Genomic DNA, 27,592 nt, shown 5'->3' with positions numbered 1-27,592 from the left:
CCGCAATTCCGTTCGGCAAAATGCAGAACGAAATTGCGGACGTATGAATGGACCCTTATGCTGTGGGGATGTTTTTCAGCAGCCGGGACTGGGAAACTTGTGATGGAAAGATGGATGGTGCTTAATACAGGGATATTCTTGAGCAAAACCTGTACCACTCTGTGCGTGATCTGAGGCTAGGACGGAGGTTCACCTTACAGCAGGACAATGACCCCAAACACACTGCTAAAGTAACACTTGAGTGGTTTAAGGGGAAACATGTAATTGTGTTGGAATGGCCTAGTCAAAGCCCAGATCTCAATCCAATAGAAAATCTGTGGTCAGACTTAAAGATTGCTGTTCACAAGCGCAAACCATCCAACTTGAAGGAGCTGGAGCAGTTTTGCAAGGAGGAATGGGCAAAAATCCCAGTGGTAAGATGTGTCAAGCTCATAGAGACTTATCCAAAGCGACTTGGAGCTGTGATTGCTGCAAAGGGTGGCTCCACAAAGTATTGACTTTAGGGGGGTGAATAGTTATGCACATTGACTTTTTCTGTTATTTTGTCCTATTTGCTGTTTGCTTCACAATAAAATAAAAAAAACATCTTCAAAGTTGTGGGCATGTTCTGTAAATTAAATGATGCAAATCCTAAAACAATCCATGTTAATACCAGGTTGTGAGGCACCAGAATACGAAAAAAGTCAAGGGTGATGAATACTTTTGCAAGGCACTGTACCTCCATAGTAAGATCCCTAATACACTGGGAGGGAGGAGGAGGCTGCGAGTCCCACCTATAATAGGCCAACTGGCTGTGAGTCAGTCCTTAGCACCTATCAGACTGTGTTCACACATGATAGTTTAGCGGTAGGACCTAGGGTTGGGCGATATCAAAAATATTCTTACGATAATGATATTAAGAAATTTATCGCGATAACGATATATATCGCGGAAAAAAAAAACATTTAGCAGAAAAAAACACTTGGGGCCAAAAGGAGACATTACACTGTATGGGGGGGCCAAAAGGAGACGTTACACTGTATGGGGCGGCCACAAGGAGACGTTACACTGTATGGGGCGGCCACAAGGAGACGTTACACTGTATGGGGCAGCCACAAGGAGACGTTACACTGTATGGGGCAGCCACAAGGAGACGTTACACTGTATGGGGCAGCCACAAGGAGACGTTACACTGTATGGGGGCAGCCACAAGGAGACGTTACACTGTATGGGGGCAGCCACAAGGAGACATTATACTGTATGGGGCGGCAACAAGGAGAGGTTACACTGTATGGGGCAGCCACAAGGAGACGTTACACTGTATGGGGGCAGCCACAAGGAGACGTTACACTGTATGGGGGCAGCCACAAGGAGACGTTTTAATGTATGGGGTGGTGGGCCACAAGGAGACATTATACTGTATGGGGCGGTGTGTGGTAGTGTAGGGAAGCCTCTTACGATCCATCTAACTGGGGTAAAATCCTATTAGGATAATTCGTGGAGGAAGTCTTCTTTGGGAGATTTCAAAGAAGTGGACAGGGCTCCACATGGGCTAGAAGTGACAACTGGTATTGGGGGGGGGGGGGGGGGGGGGGTCATTCAGTGGTGATGTCACTCTCCACCCCCAAAATAGCAGTACATGAGGAAGCTGACTTCAAATATGAAGTTCTCCTACCCCTATAAATCACCCCAATGGACAGTGACTGCAGTCATTACCTGAAGGAGTAGTGACATAGCCAGGAGTTATGTTAGCAGTCAGTAGTGGGCTGTCTGTCACAAAGGGCGACGCAGATGAAAACACAGAAAACACCATCAATGTAAACCATCAGTCTACCGGAACCCAGTACACACGATATATACAGATATACACGTCATGTATGCTTATCACATCACAGGTGGACACTGGAGTGAAGACACATGCGTTGGTGACACATATTAAAGAGGACCTTTCATGGGTCCAAAGAATAGGAACTTCGTAGCAGGCTGCATAGAGAGGCACCCAGGGATCTAAGTGCACTTACTATTATTCCTGGGCGCCGCTCCGGCCCCCGGTAATTTCTCAACATTCGGTCCAAGTAGGAGGAGACACCAGTGTCTCGTCTTCTCCCTGACAGCAGCAGTGTCCAATCACAGCGCAGAGCTCAGAGCCAGGGAGTTTTTTTTTTCTCCCTGGCTCTGAGCTCTGCGCTGTGATTGGACACCGCTGCTGTCAGGGAGAAGGAGAGACACTGGTGTCTCCTCCTACTTGGACCGAATGTTGAGAAATTACCGGGGGTCACAGCGGACGAACGGAGCGGCGCCCAGAAATAATAGTAAGTGCACTTAGATCCCTGGGCGCAGCTCTATGCAGCCTGCTACTAAGTAGGGGTGGGCGATATGGGCGATATAAATTTGTGCCACGATATGGATTTTGTGCATATCGCCTATATCGCCGGACCGCGATATGACCACGGAGCGGTAGTGAATGATCGCGCTCCCGGCGCGCACCATGTTCTCCTGAGCCGGCACAGTGGAGAAGGAGGGAATCCCTCCCTCCCCACTGTGCGCGGCTGCCGCTGGCCACTAATAAGAACAGAGTAGGAGGAGGAGGGGAGGGACTGTGGCCACTGCGCCACCAATGAATGCCTGAATACCAACGTAGCGTTCATGTGCCAGCCATATCCCGGCCTCTATGACTGCACGCTGCGATCCGCCACAATTAACCCCTCAGTTGAGGGGTTAATCACGCGGATCACAGCGTCCTGTCAGAGGTCAGGTGCCGGGAATGTTCTTCAGTCTCTGCATTGGTGGCAGTGGGCAGTTCCAAACGGAGTCCCAGCAGTGTAATGCTAGGGCTCCGATCGGTTACCATGGCAGCCAGGAAGCTACTAAAGATCTGGCTGCCATGGTATGTTAGTGAGCAGCATTATACTCACGTGCGCCGTGGCCGCCGGTCGCTCCTTCTTCTGTCTGTGCGGCGCATTGCTAATGCTTATAGCATTAGCAATGCGCCGCACAGACCTATGAGAAGAAGGAGCGCCCGGCGGCCACGGCGCACGTGAGTATAATGCTGCTCACTAACATACCATGGCAGCCAGATCTTTAGTAGCTTCCTGGCTGCCATGGTAACCGATCGGAGCCCTAGCATTACACTGCTGGGACTCCGATCGGAACTGCCCACTGCCACCAATGATGGGGGGGGACGGGGGGACCCTGTGGCTACTGCCACCAATAATTAATACTGGGGAGGGAGGGGGGGGGGTGGGTTTGAGTTACCAGAGGGGGCTGATAAGAGGGAGAGGCTGGGGGGCACATGAGAGGCTGGGGGGCTGATCAGAGGCTGGGGGGCTGATCAGAGGCTGGCTGCCATGGTCAGCTCCCTGCTGTTGTGTGCACAAAGCACAGGGCAGCAGGGAGAGTGTAAAGTCCTATTCACCCTAATAGAGCTCTATCAGGGTGAATATGACAAGGGTTCTAGCCCTTAAGGAGGCTAATAGTTATTAAATAAAAAGTTTTAAAAAAAAAGTTTAAACACCCCCCCCCCCCCAAATATAGAAAACAATATATTGCGATAAATATCGCATATGCTTAAAATTATATCGCAATATAGATTTTAGGCCATATCGCCCACCCCTACTACTAAGTTCATATTCTTTGGACCCATGAATGGTCCTCTTTAATACAAAGTCTTGGTAAAGTTGCAGCAGATGGCAGCAATATCACTTACTGCTTTATATGTTTGCTGCCCCATGGGTCAGAGAAAAGTCTATTTGTTAGGTCCCACCGAGTTCTAGCCATATGTCACTCAAACTACTGCACTGACAAGAGGCGGAGGAGGAGCATAGAAAGGTGAAAGGCGGCGGCTGCGAAGCACCAGACTTGTGCGGCAGTATATGACAGGTTTATATAAAAGTGAAAAAAAAAAAAAAAGACTGCTCGTCCCTGCAGCCAGGTTCAGCCCTCCGCGTGCTAGTAGTAATGCAGGAGGCAGAGGCCAGTGACCGGGGAACATAAGCAGGTGGAATCGGACATTTTAGAAGTAGGTCAGCACACATGCGACCACTCCTATGACGTCATTAAATACAGCGGTTTTTCGGAAACAGTGATATCGCCGTATCGCTGTGTTTTAATATCGCGGTATATCGTGGATACCGGTATATCGCTCAACCCTAGTAGGACCCACACCACACAGATACCTTGACGAGGTGCACAGGGCTCCGATATCTTTCTGACTGGAAGATATTGGCTAAAGTCTCAGCTTTTAATATCAGCGTGAGGGTCTAGCCCAGGGATGGGCAAACTCGGCCCTGCAGCTGTTTTAAAACTACAAATCCCATCATTCCCAGTCTGCCTACAGCTATCAGCCTACAGCAGGGCATGATAGGATTTGTAGTTTTAAAACAGCTGGAGTATTAATTTGTAGCTGGAGGGCTGAGTTTGCCCATCCCTGGTCTAGCCAGTATGGTCAGTCGCATATTATTGTGGTGCACCTTTTTACAGTGATTTATGTATTTTAATTTTTTCATCCACACATTATTCTATCTTGTGCAGGATGTTTTTGTGGTGTATGTGGTCCGTTGCCGGCATCCTCCATTGTAGACATTTTTGCTGGGGATTGCCGTTCGCAACAGATCACTTGCCGGGGAATTGCTCCCCCGATTATAAACACACTACAGCATTTGGGATTGAGCATTTCCTCCCATTTAGGCCACTTTATTCAGTGATTTTTCTTCACACTGCATGCCTGTATTAGGCTTCAGAGTGAGGAGGCGTGTCCCAGTAATCTGATTGGCTGGCAGGGAGCTGCTGGCTACAGCAAGTGTGTATGGGAAGTGAGGGAAAGCAGTTTTGGCCTCAGAGAACTGGCAGAGGAGCCATCTTGAGATGGTCCTCACATTGTAAATGTTTAAACAGCCGTAGCTAAGGGAAAAACTCAAGGAAAACAGTGGTAAGTGAAGAAACTAAAGACTGTTTTATGCATAATGCTGCTGCAGCAGTAACATGTGCTAAAATTGATTTTTGATGAAAACATGACAGTTACTCTTTCGTGCACTGGCCTGTGCAAGAGTAGCATACGGTTATACAGCTCCATACTACTACTAGCCAAAATGGCACATTCATGAAGAGTGCACTCCCCCTCCACTCAGGGTGAGCGCACTCCTCTATACACTATGTCCAATGTATATTTTCTGTGCTCTGACTACTAGCTGCACAGACCTGTAGCTGTAATATACAGTGGGGGAAATAATTATTTGACCCCTCACTGATTTTGTAAGTTTGTCCAATGACAAAGAAATGAAAAGTCTCAGAACAGTATCATTTCAATGGTAGGTTTATTGTAACAGTGGCAGATAGCACATCAAAAGGAAAATCGAAAAAATAACTTTAAATAAAAGATAGCAACTGATTTGCATTTCATTGAGTGAAATAAGTATTTGAACCCTCTAACAAAAAAAGACTTAATACTTGGTGGAAAAACCCTTGTTTGCAAGCACAGAGGTCAAACGTTTCTTGTAATTGATGACCAAGTTTGCGCACATTTTAGGAGGAATGTTGGTCCACTCCTCTTTGCAGATCATCTCTAAATCCCTAAGGTTTCGAGGCTGTCTCTGTGCAACTCTGAGCTTGAGCTCCCTCCATAGGTTTTCGATTGGATTAAGGTCCGGAGACTGACTAGGCCACTCCATGACCTTAATGTGCTTCTTCTTGAGCCACTCCTTTGTTGCCTTTGCTGTATGTTTTGGGTCATTGTCGTGCTGGAACACCCATCCACGACCCATTTTCAGTTTCCTGGCAGAGGGAAGGAGGTTGTCGCTCAGGATTTCACGATACATGGCTCCGTCCATTTTCCCGTTTATGCGAATAAGTTGTCCTGTGCCCTTAGCAGAAAAACACCCCCAAAGCAAAATGTTTCCACCCCCATGCTTGACGGTGGGGACGGTGTTTTGGGGGTCATAGGCAGCATTTTTCTTCCTCCAAACACAGCGAGTTGAGTTAATGCCAAAGAGCTCTATTTTGGTCTCATCAGACCACAGCACCTTCTCCCAGTCACTCTCTGAATCATTCAGGTGTTCATTGGCAAACTTCAGACGGGCCTGCACATGTGCCTTCCTGAGCAGGGGGACCTTGCGAGCCCTGCAGGATTTTAATCCATTGCGGTGTAATGTGTTTCCAATGGTTTTCTTGGTGACTGTGGTCCCTGCTAATTTGAGGTCATTAACTAACTCCTCCCGTGTAGTTCTAGGATGCTTTTTCACCTTTCTCAGAACCATTGACACCCCACGAGGTGAGATCTTGCGTGGAGCCCCAGAGCGAGGTCGATTGATGGTCATTTTGTGCTCCTTCCATTTTCGAACAATCGCACCAACAGTTGTCACCTTCTCTCCCAGCTTCTTGCTAATGGTTTTGTAGCCCATTCCAGCCTTGTGCAGGTCTACAATTTTGTCTCTGACATCCTTGGACAGCTCTTTGGTCTTTCCCATGTTGGAGAGTTTGGAGTCTGCTTGATTGATTGATTCTGTGGACAGGTGTCTTTTATACAGGTGACTAGTTAAGACAGGTGTCCTTAATGAGGGTGACTAATTGAGTAGAAGTGTCTAACCACTCTGTGGGAGCCAGAACTCTTAATGGTTGGTAGGGGTTCAAATACTTATTTCACTCAATGAAATGCAAATCAGTTGCTATCTTTTATTTAAAGTTATTTTTTCGATTTTCCTTTTGATGTGCTATCTGCCACTGTTACAATAAACCTACCATTGAAATGATACTGTTCTGAGACTTTTCATTTCTTTGTCATTGGACAAACTTACAAAATCAGTGAGGGGTCAAATAATTATTTCCCCCACTGTACATCGAGAAGCATATTTAACTGACAAATCCACTTTAATGCCACTTTTGCAAACTTGATTTTGCGTTGAGGCGCACGTCCGTTTTTTTGTAAGTACGGTCCAGGTGAAACGAGGAAGGGTGTACACTAGTAGTTTATCCTTTAGTATGACTTGGCGATTTGGAACTCTCTATTTAGACTCTCTCTTTTCTGTGTTTCTCACATCTTCCTATTTTTGATTTTTACTTGTCATTTACAGTCCTCGCAATGAAAACACGCCTGTAACACAGCTGCTGCTTTGCAGATGCCATGGGCTTCTTGTAGTCACTGCTCCTTAGGGGTTTCCAGCTGCTAAGCTATATTCAGGGGGTACATTTAATTGGTGCCTCAAGCCCTTAGGGATTTTAACCCTCATTTCGCCTAGTAGGCAACAAGTAATTAAGCGTGTACTGATTTTAACTAGAATAACCAGCCTCAGAAGGTGGGCATCATGTGAAATAGCGATGTAAAATATCAATGCTAGTAAATATGTACATTGCACTACAAAAACAATCAATGGGCTTGCCTTACCCTGAAGGATCCTTAACAAACTTTCATCAGTTTCCATTTCTACTTGCTCAAGACAAAGCTGTTTGATCTCATCAAGAGATAAGTCCTACAATATAAAAGACAAATAAATGGATTTCCTCACACCAAACACATTTCACAAACAAACTTGCTGTACTAATCAACTTCAATGGTATGACATATAGGACCAGATTAAAGAAAGTGTATACACCAGATTATAGGAAAATGTACTTACGTTCTGAAGTGTATATGGGTTTTATAGATAACCATGGATCACACAAAAAGGAGATGACAGCGCTACACATAGCCATATGTCACATTTCTGGGTGACATATGACAGACACTATGGAACAGTGTGGGTTAAAGGCATCGTCTCACTTCAGCAAGTGGCATTCATCATGTAGAGAAAGTTAATACCAGGCACTTACTAATGTATTGTGATTGTCCATATTGCCGCATTTGCTGGTTTGATTCATATTTCCATCACACTATACACTGCTCATCTCCAGGGGTTATGGCCACCGCTGCAGCGCAGATACGAGGTGGCTGGGACGGGATCTGCTGCACATGCATGTTGGATTGCAGCGGTGGCCATACTTGCACACTATAGGAAAAACTGACCATGGGAGCACGCATGCGTAGCAACTGCCATCTCCGCCACCTCGTATCTACCCTGCACTGGTGGCCGTAACCCCATGGATGCGAGTAGTGTATAACGTGATGGAAAAATGAGTCAAGCCAGCAAAGGAGGCAATGTGGACAATCACAATACATTAGTGCCTCGAACTACCTTCACCAAGTTAAAAAATGTAATCCTTCAGTAGTTTTTTTTGCTTATCCCCACCCTCCTGATCCGATATTTATCACTCATCTTGTAGATAAGTGATAAACCCTTTAACAGATCTTCATTCCTTTTTCCTAAATGACAGAGACCACCTAACCAAGTTGAATCTCTACAGTCACTAAAAAATTAAGGTATTGATCTCATGACACTGCCCGGTTTGATCTCTGTCATAAGAGAAATATTGGTAGAGATTTAAAGGAGTTGTCCGGATAGGATAGGTCAGCAATATCCGACTGCCGTGGTTCGGACAGCCGATCAGCTGTGAGACGAGGCGGTGGTGCTGCTTCCGGGTCTGCGTGGCCTCCTGTGGAGCAGTGGTGTACTGTAATTACAAGCACTTGCTCCATTCACTTGACCAGCGAGTAGTTTTATTACACTGCACTTCTGAGACGAAGCGTGGAGCGCCTCCTCCTCTTCAAACAGCTGATCAGTGGGGGTGCCAGGTTTTAGATCCCCACAGATCAGATATTGATGACATATCCTAACGATAGGTCATCAATATTGACGGCTGGACAACCCCTAGGGCCGGGGAAAAAGAGATTCTTGCCAGTGGCAACCAAACTGATTTCAGCTCAAAATTTTCAGAGGACTTTTGCAAAATGCAACCAGCAGGATCACTGGTTGATATAGGCAGCTGCTCCACAAACCCCCCCCCCCCCCCCCCCCCCCCACCACCACTGGAAAAAAGTTCCCCCAGTGATAAATTTCCTCCATTGTGTGGAATTAAATCATCAAAAACACACCTAGGGCTGGGCAATACTGTTGTTTGGGCAGGGTGCATATTATGAGCTCATTTCTGGCAGGAGTGTAGGTGCAGAGGTTGGCAGTCACCGTGGTCCATGCAGAATTAAAAAACATCAATCCAGAGCCAGTATCTTACCTCACAGGCTCACATGACAGACATGTGATGCACATTTTTTTAACGGGCATCACATGTCTGTTTTAAGACCAATGGTAGTCTGTGGAGTCATTCACACGGCAGTTTTTTTCACTGTCAGTGAAAAACGGACGTCAAAAAATAGAACATGTTCTATCTTGTCCGTTTTTCACTGACAGACCGACCCCATACAATTGAATGGGTCAATTTTTAACATCTGTTTCTCAGAAAGACATCAGGGAAATAAACGTCCGTTAAAAATGTCCGTTTTTAGGAGACTTTTTTTTTCATGGTCGTGTGCATGTAGCCTAACTCCTAGTCAGTGCTACTGCTAAGCTAACCTTCTCTCCAGTTCAGACTCCACAACACAGTCATAGCAGTCTGAGTATAAAGGAAAAACAACTGTATATTACCGTACATTGTACTCAAGCGTTGAGTACATCCATGCATACATAATAAAATAAATATATATACGTCAATTATTTTTTTTAACTCGTTTTATTAGGAGTAAACAGCACAAGTATGGTTTAGATAAAGCATGATGTTTGCCCACGCAGGGGCCTCAAAGAATGTCAGTTACATGGAATTTAGTACATATTGAGCATCAACAATGTAACAGATCAATTAAGGTGAGGTTACAATAAAATTACTGAGATAGAAGGGACAGCATATCAGGCACACTACTACGAACAGAAAGAGCTAACTAAAGAGCAGTTGGGTCGTCAGGCCTAATTATCGGCCGCTGAGTACATATGTGTTGGGCGCAGAGTTAACGGGGATGAGCACCACTCTCCCCATACCTTTTGAAACTTCTGTGGGCACCCTCTGTGCTTAAAAACTAAATTCTCCAAAGAGACTGTGTGATTTACTAGAGAAATCCATTGCCCTAGTGTAGGACGTCTATCCCCCATCCATCGGATAGCTATGGCCTTCCTGGCGAGAAACAAAGCCTCCCCCAGAAAGGATCTGTGATAATGCGTCCAGGACTCCTCGTCCAGTACACCCAGGATACACAATTTGGGACATAAAGGTACTGTTACAGGGACCATGGTGGAGAGAACCTCTAACACCGATGTCCAGAATTGACGAATTATCTCATATTCCCAGGTCATGTGCCAAAAATCTGCATTTTCCTTCTCGCATCTGTGACACCTGTTATGGGTGAGACGTCCCATTTTGTGTAGCCTGGAGGGAGTGAGGTAGCTGCGGTGCAGTATGAATAGTTGAACCAGCTTATTATTAATGGAAGGCGATACCTTCGTTGGGACAGATAGAGCCTCACACCAATCCTCAGAAGATAAAGAAGGGATAGACAGCCTCCACCTATTCTCAACCGTCAATGGGAACACATTCATGCGATAGTTGAGCAAGTGTGTGTACAGCGCAGAGATAATGCCCTTCGGTCCTTGAGACCTTAACACTCCAATGATGGGATAGTTAGATATGCCTCTCCTCGCACCCTGGGACTGAGCCTGCAGTGCATGTCTTAATTGAAGATACCTATACAATAGCGTGCGAGGTACCTCAAATTTCTCTTGGATTTGTGTAAAGAAGCGCAGCTGACCCCCCTCATACACATCTCCCAGGGTCAGAACTCCGTGGCGTCTCCAGAAGGCGTGTGCGTGAAGAGCTGGAGCCCTCCAAAACAGGCCACAGCGTGTTCATTCGTAAATGATCATGCAGATAAAACTCAGCATTGGGCAGTGGGGCATTTACAATCCAGTGCTTCATAAACCACATTTGACTAGCTATAAAATAAAGGAAGAAATCCGGAAGGGAGGCTCCTCCCTGCAGCTTCGATCTCTGTAGCACCGAGAGTTAGAGTTTCCTTCTAGCCTTGCCCCAGACAAAGGAGGCGATCAGGGCATGAATGCGTTTGAAAAAACCCTGGGGTACCGGAGTGCAGGCATGTGACAGAAGGTATAGACCCTTGGGTAATAACACCATTTTCACTAAATTCAGTCTTCCCATGATGGACAATGGGAGGGCTCCCCAGGTTTTGATTTTATCCTTAAACACGGATTCTAGGGACTCAATATTCAGTGTGTAACACAAATGTGGTTCTTTCGTAATTATTACCCCTAGGTATTTGAAACGGTCAACCACCGGCAGGTTATGAAGATGCGAAGGCCAATCATGAGACCAGAGAGGCATAATGGCTGACTTGGCCCAGTTTATGTGTAGCCCAGAATAGTGACTGAACTGTTCAATAATCGATATCGCTCTAGGCAGAGTCACCTTAGGGTCAGACAGAAAGAGTATTAGGTCATCCGCATATAATCCTATTCTGTCCTCCCTGCCTTCCATGCCGATACCCGCATATACCTGATCTTGCATAAGGGCCAGATGTTCTATTGCTACCGCAAATAGTAAAGACGACAGAGGACAACCCTGCCTTGTGCCTATGTGGAGGAGGAATGTGTCAGAGTAGTTGCCATTGAGTTGAATATTGGCTGCATCAGGAAACTGCTCTTTGAACCATGATTCCAAGAAGGTAGCGGGATCCCTGCCCTCTGCTTTTTCCGGGAGACCCAGGATTCTGACGTTGTTACGTCGGGCCCTGTTTTCCAAATCATCGCATTTTTGCTGCCACTGACCAACGGAGCGCTCCAGCTCCTGTACTTTAACCGCTATAGGTCTGGTCAAGTCCTCTAGGGCAGACACTCGATCCTCCGTGTGCTTGACCCGATCTCTCAGCTGTTGGACGTCGTGTCTCAGCAGGCCCAAATCCACACGCACCTCCTCTATCTTCCCAGTTAGTGAGGTCTGGCAAGAGGAGATAGCCGTCAGGAGCTGCTCGTAGGCCTCCTTCAGGGTGAATTCCGGTTCAGCGGCATCTCCCGACTCCACTTGTTGGGCAGCTTGGCCGCGGGTAATAGCAGCGCGGGACGGAGTAGCTGCAGCGGCGCCATGTTGGGCCTCTGTATGCACGAACTCCTTAAGTCTCTCTGCTGCAGCCTGCTCTTTGTTGGGACCCATGGTCGGCGTGCGGGGTCTTCTCTTACGCCTGCACACCGTCCACTCAGTCGTGGGGTTCGACAGTTTGTCAGGATGATGCAGGATAGAGGAGTGGTATCGGAGCTGCACTCAAACACGTGCTCTCATGCTGGCTGCTGGCCACGCCCCTATATACGTAAATTATTAATAATAGGTTCATTATTAATAATCCATAAGGTTGAAAAAAAGTATTATTTTTTTTGAAGGCACACAAATGGCCCACCCATCGATACAACAATATTCACACCTATACATGTTCTATTGGGGCCAGATTTGGATGGTGCCAATTTTCATAATTTAGCCTCTGTATACCACTACAATGGAGAGAATTGTTCAACACTGGGACTGAAACAGTGCTGTCCATTGGGTGAATAAATCATTTTTTTGGAAGATTTTTGGAGTGCTGCTTCATTATATAGATAATAAATGGAGGTGAAACAAAGCCATCAAAATATGACTGACAAATAGGCCTTCAGTCTAATTGAAGGAGTTTTTAAAAAAAAAAGTTTAATAATTACAGCCATTTTCACAGGCTCAAAAGTAATTGGATACACTGATAAATATAAGGATTATTTGTGATAATTAGGTACAAATATAGTACTTTGGAGACAATAGCTGCATGAAGTCTGCAACCCAAAGACTTCACTAAATTTGGAGTTTTCTCTCTTGACATACTTTTCCAGGCCTTTACTGCAGATATCTTTAGTTTTGTTTTTTTGGGCATCTGAGCAGAACATACAGCTCTATAAACTTCGGAATTCATCCTGCTATCCACAGTCACACCAGTGACCGACACTGATGCTTGTACCATAACAGTAACTCCACCATGTTTGGTGTGCTTTGGACCAACAGCCCTTCCTTTCCTTCTTTATACTGTTCTCTTCCTATCATTCTAGTTAATCTTGGTTTCATCTGGACAAAGGATCTTGTTCAGAACTAAGCAGCTTTTATACATGTTGTCTAACAAAGTCTAATCTGGCCTTTCTGTTCTCAAGTTCCCAGATGTTAGCATCTTAGGGTAAACCATCTGGATTTACATTCATGAAGAAGTCTCTTGATTATAGACTTTAACAATGATGAGCTACCTCCTTGATGGTGTTCTTGTCTTGAAGTGTTTTTTTTTTCCATTACAAATTAAAGAATTCTGCAATCATTCACTTTATGTGTCTTTTGTGCTCTTGCAGGCCTTTTGATGTCACTGAGCTTCCAAGTGCTTGGAACCTTTTTAAGAATGTACCAATGATGTTGACATCTGCGTTGGAGTTCCCATGAACAGCTATCGAATGTAAGTTCAACACTTCATCTCCTTAATTCTTCATTAAAATAGTGAGGGAACAGTTAAATTACTATTGAGGTTGTGAAAATGGAGGGGACTATGTACAAAAATAGCTGCAATTCCGAAACCAAAGGATGCTCAACTGGTGGATCACATTCTGAATCTGGACCACAGATGCCAGCTGTAAGGAACCCTACGTGTCTTGAACTTTATCTGCCTCCTTAGGGGACACAGATACAAGGTGAAACTCGAAAAATTTGAATATCGAGCAAAAGTTAATTTATTTCATTAATGCAACTTAAAATTTGAATATTGTAAAAAAGGTTCAATATTCTAGGCTCAAAGTGTCACACTCTAGTCAGCTAATTAATCCATACCCCCTGAGCAAAGGGTACCTGAGATTGTGACTTTGGGGTTTTCATAAGCTGTGAGCCATAATCATCCAAATTATAACAAATAAAGGCTTGAAATATCTCGCTTTGCATGTAATGAGTCGATCTCATATGTTAGTTACACCTTTTAAGTTGCATTACTGAAATAAATGAACTTTGCACAATATTCTAATTTTCCGAGTTTCACCTGTATTGTTGAATACAAAGATGAAGCAGGGAGCTGTCAGCCAATGGTGGTTCAGTGCAGGCAGGCGTGATGTAGTGATGTCGCCGCAACACAATCACAGCATTGATCAGAGCAGTCACGCACCGCTCAGTTTGTCAGGGGAACATGTAATAGGGAAGGATTCAAACTGAAGGCAATAAAGGTTGTCACTCTGCGAAGAAGGGTAGGACATCATACTTAAGGTGACATCACACTGTGTGTGGGGCACTTAAAGGACATCACTCTTTTTGTAAGGTACTTATGGGGGCCTCAAATAGTATGGGGTTCACTTACCATTGCCCCACTCTTTGTGAGGGGCATTTAAGGGAACATCATACTGTGTGAGAAGCACCAGGGGTTCATCCTACTGCACAGATGGCACTTAGAGGCATCATACTGTGTAGAAGGCACTAAGTGGCATCATTATATTATGTGGGTATCTGCAAAGAAAAATGGGGTTAGTCAGCACCTCCCAATGCGCAGGTGCACGCTGCCATGGCTGAAAACAGAGGGAAAAAAAGAGGAATGCTGCATTGTCTTTTTTCCTCTAGGTCTTTGCCATGGCAGTGTGCACCTGCGCACTGGGAGGTGCGGACTAACCCTTTTTTTTTGCAGATTTACTATGCTGGAGATGTGGCACATGATTAGCCCGTCTGCCCCATAGGCTGATTTTAATTAGTCTCAGTATAAAGCTGTAGCCTGCTCTCACTACATTCATTGGAAGCTGTCTGGCACAAGGAAAGGTATAGAGTGGGCTCGGCATGCATTTTGGTACCTGCATCCCTTGTAATGGAGGCCATTATGGCACCAAAAATGGTAAAAGGCAGAGTGGACCCAGCATATATGTGGATCCAACACTCCCTCAATTTTATGGTGGCCATTAAGGCGCATAACAGGTAGTATTTAGTGTTAGGACCCGTCTAACAGAGATCGCCTTGATGTACGGCAGACGGGCTCAGATGGTTTTGTACAAAATGCATTGGCCAAGCATCTCACTTTATAAATAAGCGTAGCATTAGCACTATAATATCCTACCAGGAGGGGGCATTTTGGGTATCACTGCATGGGGAGGCACTAAGTGGACATTCATACTGTGTTGGGGCACAAAAGGAGCATCCTTACTGTGTGGGGAGGCAGACCCAAGTATATGGACCTTTACAAAAGGTATTTGAGTACTCCTGTCCAAAATGCTTAATGTAATAATTTTGTTAAACCTACCGAATCTAAGAGGAAAATGTAAACGTTAATCACATCTTGCTGCCTTTCCACTGTGATGGTGTAAGGATAAATTACTATAAATGTCAATGTCCATATAGTTCCGGACCTGACAAATAGAATTCCCACTATACAAGCTGGTTAGGATGTAGATATTGATGTGAATGAATCCATACAGGAGGTTTTGAGGTCACCACTTCACAACTGCCTCAGAATTCTAGACAGTAATACATTTAAAAAAAAATGGTTTTACATTTTAAGTGTTTCACTGGAAGGGCCTTTTCTATATCATTTTAAGTAGGAAGACTATTCCCTGTAGCTAATAGATAAGGGTTTAGACTGCACCTCCTTGTATTAAAAATGGGTGCTTAAAAAGAGTCTGTCAGCAGTTCTTAAAATGTTAAGTGTGGTCTGTGGACAGCAGAACAACAATATCTTCTGTTGACCTTTTATTATCAGGTGTAGCATGAATATCAGCTTTTACTCTACCAGATTCTGCTCCTGCAAGTGCTCAGCAGGTGGAGCTCAGAGCAGAGGGAAGGAGCTATGAAGCGGCTCCATGCAGAGAGCAGAGTGCACTTGCAGGGGCATAACATAATAAAAGTTCATATTCTCACTACTCCTGAGGAGAAAAGCTCCACAAAGGCATAGTTGTCCTGCTCTCCTGAGCTCCTTCCTAGTGATGTCAGCAATTTTTGCATAGTCAAAACTGCTGACAGGCTGCCTTTAACTGTAGTGATGCCTATGCAGATGCATGCTGACACGGCGAAGAGAACAGATATTGGAGTGTTCCAATAATAACCTGGATAGCATGAGGGAACTTTAACCTCCTCCCGACCGCCTAACGCACGGATGCGTCCTGCAGGCGGTCTGTTCCTCGTAGACGCATCGGCGCGTCATCTCGCGAGATTTCCTGTGAACGCGCGCACACAGGAGCGCGTGTTCACAGGATCGGAAGGTAAACGAGCTGATCTACAACCTGCCAGCGGCGATCATTCGCTGGCAGGCTGTAGATCCGATTTTTTTAACCCCAGAAAGGTATATCAGACGCCGTTTTGTTAACAGCGTCTGATATACCTGCTACCTGGTCCTCTGGTGGTCCCTTTTGCTTGGATCGACCACCAGAGGACACAGGCAGCTCTGTAAGTAGCACCAATCACCACTACACTACACCCCCCCCTGTCGCTTATTAACCCTTTATTAACCCCTGATCACCCCATATAGACTCCCTGATCACCCCCCTGTCATTGATCACCCCCCTGTAAGGCTCCATTCAGATGTCCGTATGTGTTTTGCGGATCCACGGATCCGCAAAACACGGACACCGGCAATGTGCTTTCCGCATTTTGCAGATCCGCACATTGCCAGAACTATATAGAAAATGCCTTTTCTTGTCCGCAATTGCGGACAAGAATAGGACATGTTCTATATTTTTGCGGAACGGAAGTGCGGACCCGGAAGTGCAGATCCGCAATTCCAGATCCAAGCGGGACAAAGTCTGTCCCCATTGAAATGAATGGGTCCGCAATTCCGTTCCGCAAAATGCGGAACAGAATTGCGGACGTGTGAATGGGGCCTAAGGGTCCCTTATCACCGCCAGTTAGCCACTTGTCAGGTAGTTAGCGCCCACCGCACCGCAGTCACTGATTAGTCGCTGATTAGAGTCATCGTTGTCGCTAATCAGCACTAGTACTATATAGTATCTGTAAGTGATCAAGACTGATCGCAATCAGATCTATATCAGTACATTAGGGTCACCTTAGGCTCTACAAAAAACGCAGTGTTCGCCCGATTAGGCCTGATCTTGTGCGCACACTTGCGTTCAGTCCGCCCCACCGCAGTGACAGAAATGTTTTTTTTTCTGATCACTTCAAAAACACCGTAAAATCGCTGCGGCGCTATAAAGATCACTTTTGAGCTTTTTGGATCTTTATTAGCGATCGCAGCTTTTTTTTTTTTTGCACATTTTTGGGCAGAGATTTTTTCATCCACATTGATCGATGCGAATGAAGAAATCTGTGCCGTTCATTTTTTCTTTCAGCCCAGAGGTTGAACGGAAAAAAAAAAAAAAATCTCATTACCCGTATGCTCAATATAAGGCCTCATGCACACGACCGTGCCGTTTTTTGCGGTCCGCATACCGCGGATGCGCAAAAAACGGAAGGCGCCCGTGTTGACTTCCGCAATATAAATGCCTATTCTTGTCCGCAAAGCGCGGACAAGAATAGGACATGTTATATTTTTTTTTAGCGGGGCCGCGGAACGGAGCCACGGATGCGGACAGCACACGGAGTGCTGTCCGCATCTTTTGCGGTCCCATTGAAATGAACGGCGGCTCGGATGCGGACCCAAACAGGGGTCGTGTGCATGAGGCCTAAGGAGAATAGCAGAAACTCCTAATGCTGGCCATACATGTAATGATTGTGGAGACCCTCAACTGCCAGGGCAGTACAAACACCGCACAAATGACCCCATTTTGGAAAGAAGACACCCAAAGGTATTCGCTGAGGGGCATATTGAGTCCATGAAAGATTGAACTTTTTGTCACAAGTTAGCGGAAAGGGAGACTTTGTGAGAACAAAATCAAAAAAATCTATTTCCGCTAACTTGTGCCAAAAAAAAATAAAAAATAAATAATCTTCTATGAACTCGCCTTGCCCCTCACGGAATACCTTGGGGTGTCTTCTTTCCAAAATGGGGTCACATGTGGGGTATTTATACTGCCCTGGCATTTTAGGGGCCCTAAAGCGTGAGAAGAAGTCTGGAATCCAAATGCCTAAAAATGCCCTCCTAAAAGGTACTCGTTGGACTTTCGGCCCCTTTGCGCATCTTGGCTGCAAAAAAGTGTCACATATGTGGTATCGCCGTACTCAGGAGAAGTAGGGCAATGTGTTTTGGGGTGTATTTTTACATATACCCATGCTGGGTGAGAGAAATATCTCTGTAAATTGACAACTTTGTATTAAAAAAAAAATGGGAAAAGTTGTCATTTACAGAGATATTACTCTCACCCAGCATGGGTATATGTAAAAATACACCCCAAAACACATTGCCCTACGTCTTCTGAGTACGGCGATACCACATGTGTGACACTTTTTTGCAGCCTAGGTGCGCAAAGGGGCCCAAATTCCAATGAGTACTTTCAGGATTTCACATGGCATTTTTAACGCATTTGGATTCCAAACTACTTCTCACGCTTTAGGTCCCCTAAAATACCAGGGCAGTATAAATACCCCACAAGTGACCCCATTTTGGAAAGAAGACACCCCAAGGTTTTTTGTGAGGGGCATGGCGAGTTCATGTAAAATTTAATTTTTTGTCACAAGTTAGTGGAACAATCAGGCAAGGGGAGAAGAGAGGATACGGCGGCACTGCCCCCACTAATATCACCGCTGTCAACTGCTTGCATGCGGTATAAAGAATCCGGTCTGCGGTGCTCAGCAACAAAGTATCATCAAGTGCAAGTAAATCATTCAAAGAGGAGAGGGTAATAGCGTTGAGGCACTCACCAGGATACAAATCGATAACTTTTATTGAAGCTTCCTTAGAAGAAGATACATAGGGGTCCAGGGGCGGACACACTGTTGCAGGCGGCGACGGCCGTTTCGCGCGTGGGATCGCGCTTCCTCAGGCCGCTCAATACGTCATGACGCCAATGCGTTTTATATAGAGGCGGGCAGGGCACGGCCGACGCCGTCATCCACAGCTGTTCGCCCCTGAGGTAAAATGACATATAAAAACAAGCGCACAGCAGTGACAATGTACATGCAATCAAAATAGCAACATAAATACAAGATTGGATATATTCACCTGCTTATACCCCCACACCATGGGACATGTATGCAAGGACCTGGATAAGTCAGGGAGACATAAACAAAGACAATGCATACTACATCCCTATGAACAAGGGGTGAAAGCGCGCACCAATGGCATAATCAAGAACAGACATATAACAATAATAAATTGTGTGGACAGAGGAATCAAGTATTGCGCAAAAGGCAGAAGAAAAGGCCTACAGCAGCGGGTATGAAGGAAAAATTGATACAAATAAATATAAATATACAAAATGGTACAAACTAAGAAATGACGCATAGTCGAGCGTAGAGGGACGCAGATCTATGAATATACACACAGATTCATAGAGCACGTATCGCTTACAGAAAGACAGACATATCATTTCTGTCGTTCATGCCTGCTGGGCCCATGGCGCCCGTCTGGATTATCCACCTCGCCTCCCTCTGCAGGAGTAGGCGATGCCGATCCCCCCCGCGAGGGATAGGACGGACATGTTCCACCCCTGCAAAGGAGAGGCAACGCGGATGAGCGTCATGGGCGATGCGAATATGATCGATAAGGCGAGGACTACCTCTGCCTGACCTAATAGAGCCGACATGTTCGCGTATACGTTCAAAAAGGGGACGTATGGTCTTGCCTACGTAAAAACGCCCACAGGGACAAAAGACCACGTAAACAACGTAGGACGTACGGCAATTGATAAACTCTCGCACTATGTGTGTGATACCCCCAAAAAATAAATGCTTGCTACACATATTAAGTGCGCAGAACGAGCAATGACCGCATTTGAAGTTGCCCTTAGGCTTACCTAGCCAAGTCTCGCCCTTGGGTGTGGAAAACACACTACTGACGAGTTTATCTTTAAGTGTAGGGCATCTCCTAAATGCAATCAGAGGTTTCTCGTCTGTCACACTACTGAGAGAAGAATCCCCTCTCAAAAGGTCCCAATTTTGGTTGATCACCTGCTTGACCATGTCCGCAGCGGCACTTATTTTTTGGGGGTATCACACACACAGTGCGAGAGTCCCCTTTTTGAACGTATACGCGAACATGTCGGCTCTATTAGGTCAGGCAGAGGTAGTCCTCGCCTTATCGATCATATTATATGTCATCTTACCTCAGGGGCGAACAGCTGTGGATGACGGCGTCGGCCGTGCCCTGCCCGCCTCTATATAAAACGCATTGGCGTCATGACGTATTGAGCGGCCTGAGGAAGCGCGATCCCACGCGCGAAACGGCCGTCGCCGCCTGCAACAGTGTGTCCGCCCCTGGACCCCTATGTATCTTCTTCTAAGGAAGCTTCAATAAAAGTTATCGATTTGTATCCTGGTGAGTGCCGCAACGCTATTACCCTCTCCTCTTTGAATGATTTACAAGTTAGTGGAATATGAGACGTTGAAAGAAGAAAAAAAATAAAATAAAAAAATAAAAAAAAAAATTTCCGCTAACTTGTGACAAAAAATAAAAACTTCCATGAACTCACTATGCCCATCAGCGAATACCTTAGGGTGTCTACTTTCCGAAATGGGGTCATTTGTGGGGTGTTTCTACTGTCTGGGCATTGTAGAACCTCAGGAAACATGACAGGTGCTCAGAAAGTCAAAGTGCATAAATAAATTTTTTTGCACCATAGTTTGTAAACGCTATAACTTTTACCCAAACCAATAAATATACACTTATTGCATTTTTTTTTTTATCAAAGACATGTAGAACAATAAATTTAGAGAAAAATTTATATAGAAATGTAGTTTTATTTGAAACATTTTACAACAAAGTGAAGAATGTCATTTTTTTTTCAAAAATTTCTGTCAATTTCGATTAATATCAAAAAAAGTAAAAATGTCAGCAAGGTGACGTCACTGGCCTAGGCAAAGTTTCAAGATGGCAGCAGCGCAACTGTGAGTGCCAATGCCTTCTCAAACAGCTGATTGGCAGGGGTCCCAGCTGTCAGACCCCCACTGATCAGATACTGATGACCTATCCTGGTTGCCAAGTAGATCTGTCATCGAAAACCAGGCTAGAGGTACCCAGTCTTTAAAGAGGTTTTCCGAGATTTTTTTTTAACTGATGACCTATCCCATGTGACCGATGAAGGTGACGTCACTGGCCTAGGCAAAGTTTCAAGATGGCAGCAGCGCAACTGTAAGTGCCAATGCCTTCTCAAACAGCTGATTGGCGGGGGTCCCAGCTGTCAGACCCCCACTGATCAGATACTGATGACCTATCCTGAGGATAGGCCACCAGTTTAAAAAGATCTTGGAAAACCCCTTTAACTATTTAAATGCCAATTCTGCAAAGTAATGTATTTTTACCTTTAGCATATCAGGAAGCATCTTCTTCAGCTTCCTATCCCCAAGTACCCGGAAGCAGTGCTCCAGCATCTCTTTCCTGTCAGAGATGTAAAAGCTTATAGGCTTCAGGGGCACACTCAGGTCTAGTCCTCCTTCTTCTATATCACTTAGCTCTTCAACATCTTCTTCTCTTGTTCCAGCAAACAGAGCAGAGGATTCGGGTTCCTGGAGACGATAAATAGTCTTTAAGCACATTAGTCTACAATACTCCGAGAGTATTCAAACCTATATTCAGTACTGTCAAATGTGACAATCCAGATGAAAGAAGAAACGGAATCATTAAAAAAGGAATACAATGATTCTCCATATGAATTTGTGACAGCTCAAAACATCTAGACTAGTGCTAAGTGGCCGTTTAGGAGTTAAAAAAAAAAAAACAATGTCGTCACCATGTGATCGCGCTGAGAGTGCATGGTGACGTCTTCACGCTTGAGCATCAAGAGAGGAGCGACTGCCTCTGTGCATACAAGTGAATGAGGGGTCATTTGGATTTTGTTGTCTAAAAAAAAAACTATTAAAAAACATAACAGTTGAGGAGACATTGGGGGACATTCTTACTGCTGGGGGTCACTATGGGGGACACTATTATGGCTGGAGGACATTCTTACTGCTGGGGGTCACTATGGGGGACACTATTATGGCTGGAGGACATTATTACTGCTGGGGGTCACTATGGGGGACACTATTATGGCTGGGGGACATTCTTACTGCTGGGGGTCACTATGGGGGACACTATTATGGCTGGAGGACATTCTTACTGCTGAGGGCCACTATGGGGGACACTATTATGGCTGGAGGACATTCTTACTGCTGGGGGTCACTATGGGGGACACTATTATGGCTGGAGGACATTCTTACTGCTGAGGGCCACTATGGGGGACATTATTATGGCTGGAGGACATTCTTACTGCTGAGGGCCACTATGGGGGACATTATTATGGCTGGAGGACATTCTTACGGCTGAGGGCCACTATGGGGGACATTCTTACTGCTGGGGGTCACTATGGGGGACACTATTATGGCTGGAGGACATTATTACTGCTGAGGGCCACTATGGGGGACATTATTATGGCTGGAGGACATTCTTACTGCTGGGGGCCACTATTATGGCTGGAGGACATTCTTACTGCTGAGGGCCACTATGGGGGACATTATTATGGCTGGAGGACATTCTTACTGCTGAGGGCCACTATGGGGGACATTATTATGGCTGGAGGACATTCTTACTGCTGAGGGCCACTATGGGGGACATTATTATGGCTGGAGGACATTCTTACGGCTGAGGGCCACTATGGGGGACATTATTATGGCTGGAGGACATTCTTACTGCTGAGGGCCACTATGGGGGACATTATTATGGCTGGAGGACATTCTTACTGCTGGGGGCCACTATGGGGGACATTCTTACTGCTGGGGGTCACTATGGGGGACACTATTATGGCTGGAGGACATTATTACTGCTGAGGGCCACTATGGGGGACATTATTATGGCTGGAGGACATTCTTACTGCTGGGGGCCACTATGGGGGACACTATTATGGCTGGAGGACATTATTACTGCTGAGGGCCACTATGGGGGACATTATTATGGCTGGAGGACATTCTTACTGCTGGGGGTCACTATGGGGGACACTATTATGGCTGGAGGACATTATTACTGCTGAGGGCCACTATGGGGGACATTATTATGGCTGGAGGACATTCTTACTGCTGGGGGCCACTATGGGGGACATTATTATGGCTGGAGGACATTCTTACGGCTGAGGGCCACTATGGGGGACATTATTATGGCTGGAGGACATTCTTACTGCTGGGGGCCACTATGGGGGACATTCTTACTGCTGGGGGTCACTATGGGGGACACTATTATGGCTGGAGGACATTCTTACTGCTGAGGGCCACTATGGGGGACATTATTATGGCTGGAGGACATTCTTACTGCTGGGGGCCACTATGGGGGACACTATTATGGCTGGAGGACATTCTTACTGCTGAGGGCCACTATGGGGGACATTATTATGGCTGGAGGACATTCTTACTGCTGAGGGCCACTATGGGGGACATTATTATGGCTGGAGGACATTCTTACTGCTGAGGGCCACTATGGGGGACATTATTATGGCTGGAGGACATTCTTACGGCTGAGGGCCACTATGGGGGACATTATTATGGCTGGAGGACATTCTTACTGCTGAGGGCCACTATGGGGGACATTATTATGGCTGGAGGACATTCTTACTGCTGGGGGCCACTATGGGGGACATTCTTACTGCTGGGGGTCACTATGGGGGACACTATTATGGCTGGAGGACATTATTACTGCTGAGGGCCACTATGGGGGACATTATTATGGCTGGAGGACATTCTTACTGCTGGGGGCCACTATGGGGGACACTATTATGGCTGGAGGACATTATTACTGCTGAGGGCCACTATGGGGGACATTATTATGGCTGGAGGACATTCTTACTGCTGGGGGTCACTATGGGGGACACTATTATGGCTGGAGGACATTATTACTGCTGAGGGCCACTATGGGGGACATTATTATGGCTGGAGGACATTCTTACTGCTGGGGGCCACTATGGGGGACACTATTATGGCTGGAGGACATTATTACTGCTGAGGGCCACTATGGGGGACATTATTATGGCTGGAGGACATTCTTACTGCTGGGGGTCACTATGGGGGACACTATTATGGCTGGAGGACATTCTTACTGCTGGGGGTCACTATGGGGGACACTATTATGGCTGGAGGACATTATTACTGCTGGGGGTCACTATGGGGGACACTATTATGGCTGGGGGACATTCTTACTGCTGGGGGTCACTATGGGGGACACTATTATGGCTGGAGGACATTCTTACTGCTGGGGGTCACTATGGGGGACACTATTATGGCTGGAGGACATTCTTACTGCTGGGGGTCACTATGGGGGACACTATTATGGCTGGAGGACATTCTTACTGCTGAGGGCCACTATGGGGGACATTATTATGGCTGGAGGACATTCTTACTGCTGAGGGCCACTATGGGGGACATTATTATGGCTGGAGGACATTCTTACTGCTGGGGGCCACTATGGGGGACACTATTATGGCTGGAGGACATTATTACTGCTGAGGGCCACTATGGGGGACATTATTATGGCTGGAGGACATTCTTACTGCTGAGGGCCACTATGGGGGACATTATTATGGCTGGAGGACATTCTTACTGCTGAGGGCCACTATGGGGGACATTATTATGGCTGGAGGACATTCTTACGGCTGAGGGCCACTATGGGGGACATTATTATGGCTGGAGGACATTCTTACTGCTGAGGGCCACTATGGGGGACATTATTATGGCTGGAGGACATTCTTACTGCTGGGGGCCACTATGGGGGACATTCTTACTGCTGGGGGTCACTATGGGGGACACTATTATGGCTGGAGGACATTATTACTGCTGAGGGCCACTATGGGGGACACTATTATGGCTGGAGGACATTATTACTGCTGAGGGCCACTATGGGGGACATTATTATGGCTGGAGGACATTCTTACTGCTGAGGGCCACTATGGGGGACATTATTATGGCTGGAGGACATTCTTACTTCTGGGGGTCACTATGGGGGACACTATTATGGCTGGAGGACATTATTACTGCTGAGGGCCACTATGGGGGACATTATTATGGCTGGAGGACATTCTTACTGCTGGGGGCCACTATGGGGGACACTATTATGGCTGGAGGACATTATTACTGCTGAGGGCCACTATGGGGGACATTATTATGGCTGGAGGACATTCTTACTGCTGAGGGCCACTATGGGGGACATTATTATGGCTGGAGGACATTCTTACGGCTGAGGGCCACTATGGGGGACATTATTATGGCTGGAGGACATTCTTACTGCTGAGGGCCACTATGGGGGACATTATTATGGCTGGAGGACATTCTTACTGCTGAGGGCCACTATGGGGGACATTATTATGGCTGGAGGACATTCTTACTGCTGGGGGCCACTATGGGGGACATTCTTACTGCTGGGGGTCACTATGGGGGACACTATTATGGCTGGAGGACATTATTACTGCTGAGGGCCACTATGGGGGACACTATTATGGCTGGAGGACATTATTACTGCTGAGGGCCACTATGGGGGACATTATTATGGCTGGAGGACATTCTTACTGCTAAAGGGCCACTATGGGGGACATTATTATGGCTGGAGGACATTCTTACGGCTGAGGGCCACTATGGGGGACATTATTATGGCTGGAGGACATTCTTACTGCGGAGGGCCACTATGGGGGACATTATTATGGCTGGAGGACATTCTTACTGCTGAGGGCCACTATGGGGGACATTATTATGGCTGGAGGACATTCTTACTGCTGGGGGCCACTATGGGGGACATTCTTACTGCTGGGGGCCACTATGGGGGACATTCTTACTGCTGGGGGTCACTATGGGGGACACTATTATGGCTGGAGGACATTATTACTGCTGAGGGCCACTATGGGGGACATTATTATGGCTGGAGGACATTCTTACTGCTGAGGGCCACTATGGGGGACATTATTATGGCTGGAGGACATTCTTACTGCTGGGGGCCACTATGGGGGACATTATTATGGCTGGAGGACATTATTACGGCTGTGGGGCCACTATAGGGGACACTATTATGGCTGGAGGACATTATTACTGCTGAGGGCCACTATGGGGGACATTCTTACTGCTGGGGGCCACTATGGGGGACATTATTATGGCTGGAGGACATTCTTACTGCTGTGGGCCAGTATGGGGGACATTAATACTACTGGGGCTCACTATATGGGACATTATTACTGCTGTGGGTCACGCTGGGGGCCACTATGGAGGACATTATTACCGCTGAGGGCCAGTATGGGAGACATTAATATTACTGGGGGTCACTATTATGACTTGAGGACATTCTTACTGCTGGGGGCCACTATGGGGGACATTATTACTGCCGAGGGCCAGTATGGGAGACACTATTATGGCTGGAGGACATTATTACTGCTGAGGGCCACTATGGGGGACACTTATGGCTGGAGGACATTATTACTGCTGAGGGCCACTATGGGGGACACTTATGGCTGGAGGACATTCTTACTGCTGGGGGCCACTATAGGGGACATTATTATGGCTGGAGGACATTCTTACTACTGGGGGCCACTATGGGGGACATTATTACTGCTGAGGGCCAGTATGGGAGACATTAATACTACTGGGGGTCACTATATGGGACATTATTACTGCTGTGGGTCACGCTGGGGGCCACTACGGAGGACATTATTACTGCTGTGAGCCACTAGGGGACATTATGTATACCGCAGGGATTGGGATTTTATTTTTTTAAAGCCATCCATTTTTAACAGCCATGAAAATTGGATGCAAAACACCCATTACAAATGGTGAGAAAACAGATGCAAAAATGGTGGAAAAATGCCCACAAAAAACAAACAGCGTGTCCGTTTTTCATGTCAATTTTTTTTTTTATGTCGTGTGAATGTAGCTTCTATCCACGGGTTAAATGGTGATGCATCTACTCAACATTAAATTTAACCCTGTATGCAGTCATCACTTTGGCTTACAAAACGGACGTTTAGGGCAAATCAAGGAAATGAGTCTGGAGACATAAACACTAGACCGGACATTCTACTATAACACTACTCATCTGGTCACCGGGAGAGGGGGCATAATCCTGAAACTAAGAAATGTTGTTTAGGCTACATGCACACGACCGTATGTGTTTTGCTGTCTGCAAATTGTGGATCCGCAAAAAAAAAATGAAAAAACAGATGACGTCCGTATGTCATCCGTTTTTTATTTTTTGTGGATCCATTGTAACAATGCCTAAAACGGACATGTTCTATTTTTTTTGGCGGGGCTATAAAACGGACATACGGATGCGTATAGCACATGGTGTGCTGTCCGCATTTTTTGTGGACCTATTGAAATGAATGGGTCCGCACCCTATCCTCAAAAAAAACAAAAAAAAAACGGAACGGACAAAATACGTTGGTGTGAATCTAGCCTTGAATGGATTTCCTAGATTTAAGAAAATAAAGCTTGAGCCTCATTCACACAGCAGTAACGTGGGGTTTGTAAACCCAAACCAGCGAGTTACAAAGCTTTCCTTTGCATCCCATAATGTGAATGAGGCTTTAATCATAATTTGTTTTGTTGTTCCAATCCCTCGCCATTTTCAATATCTCTGCTTGCAGTCAGTAAATTCTCTTTAATCTATAAGGAAGGGCTCATGCGCACAGAT

The 27,592-nt window shown here is 46.0% G+C and overlaps 1 protein-coding gene across 2 annotated transcripts in view; it reads right to left on the bottom strand.

Moving 5' to 3' along the window:
- Positions 1-27,592, bottom strand: part of CAAP1 (caspase activity and apoptosis inhibitor 1) — a 64,842-nt gene that overhangs the window by 36,528 nt on the left and 722 nt on the right. For both annotated transcript variants that reach the window (XM_040417184.1, XM_040417185.1), the window contains exons 2-3: positions 21,265-21,468; positions 7,355-7,439 (exon numbers count right to left, since the gene is read on the bottom strand). In XM_040417184.1, coding sequence (XP_040273118.1) covers positions 7,355-7,439; positions 21,265-21,468 — 289 coding nt within the window. The remainder of the gene's footprint in view (positions 1-7,354; positions 7,440-21,264; positions 21,469-27,592) is intronic.

Source organism: Bufo bufo, chromosome 2 (genome assembly GCF_905171765.1).
Source record: "Bufo bufo chromosome 2, aBufBuf1.1, whole genome shotgun sequence".
Taxonomy (NCBI): Eukaryota; Metazoa; Chordata; class Amphibia; order Anura; family Bufonidae; genus Bufo; species Bufo bufo.
This window is presented reverse-complemented; position numbering and strand designations above follow the sequence as displayed.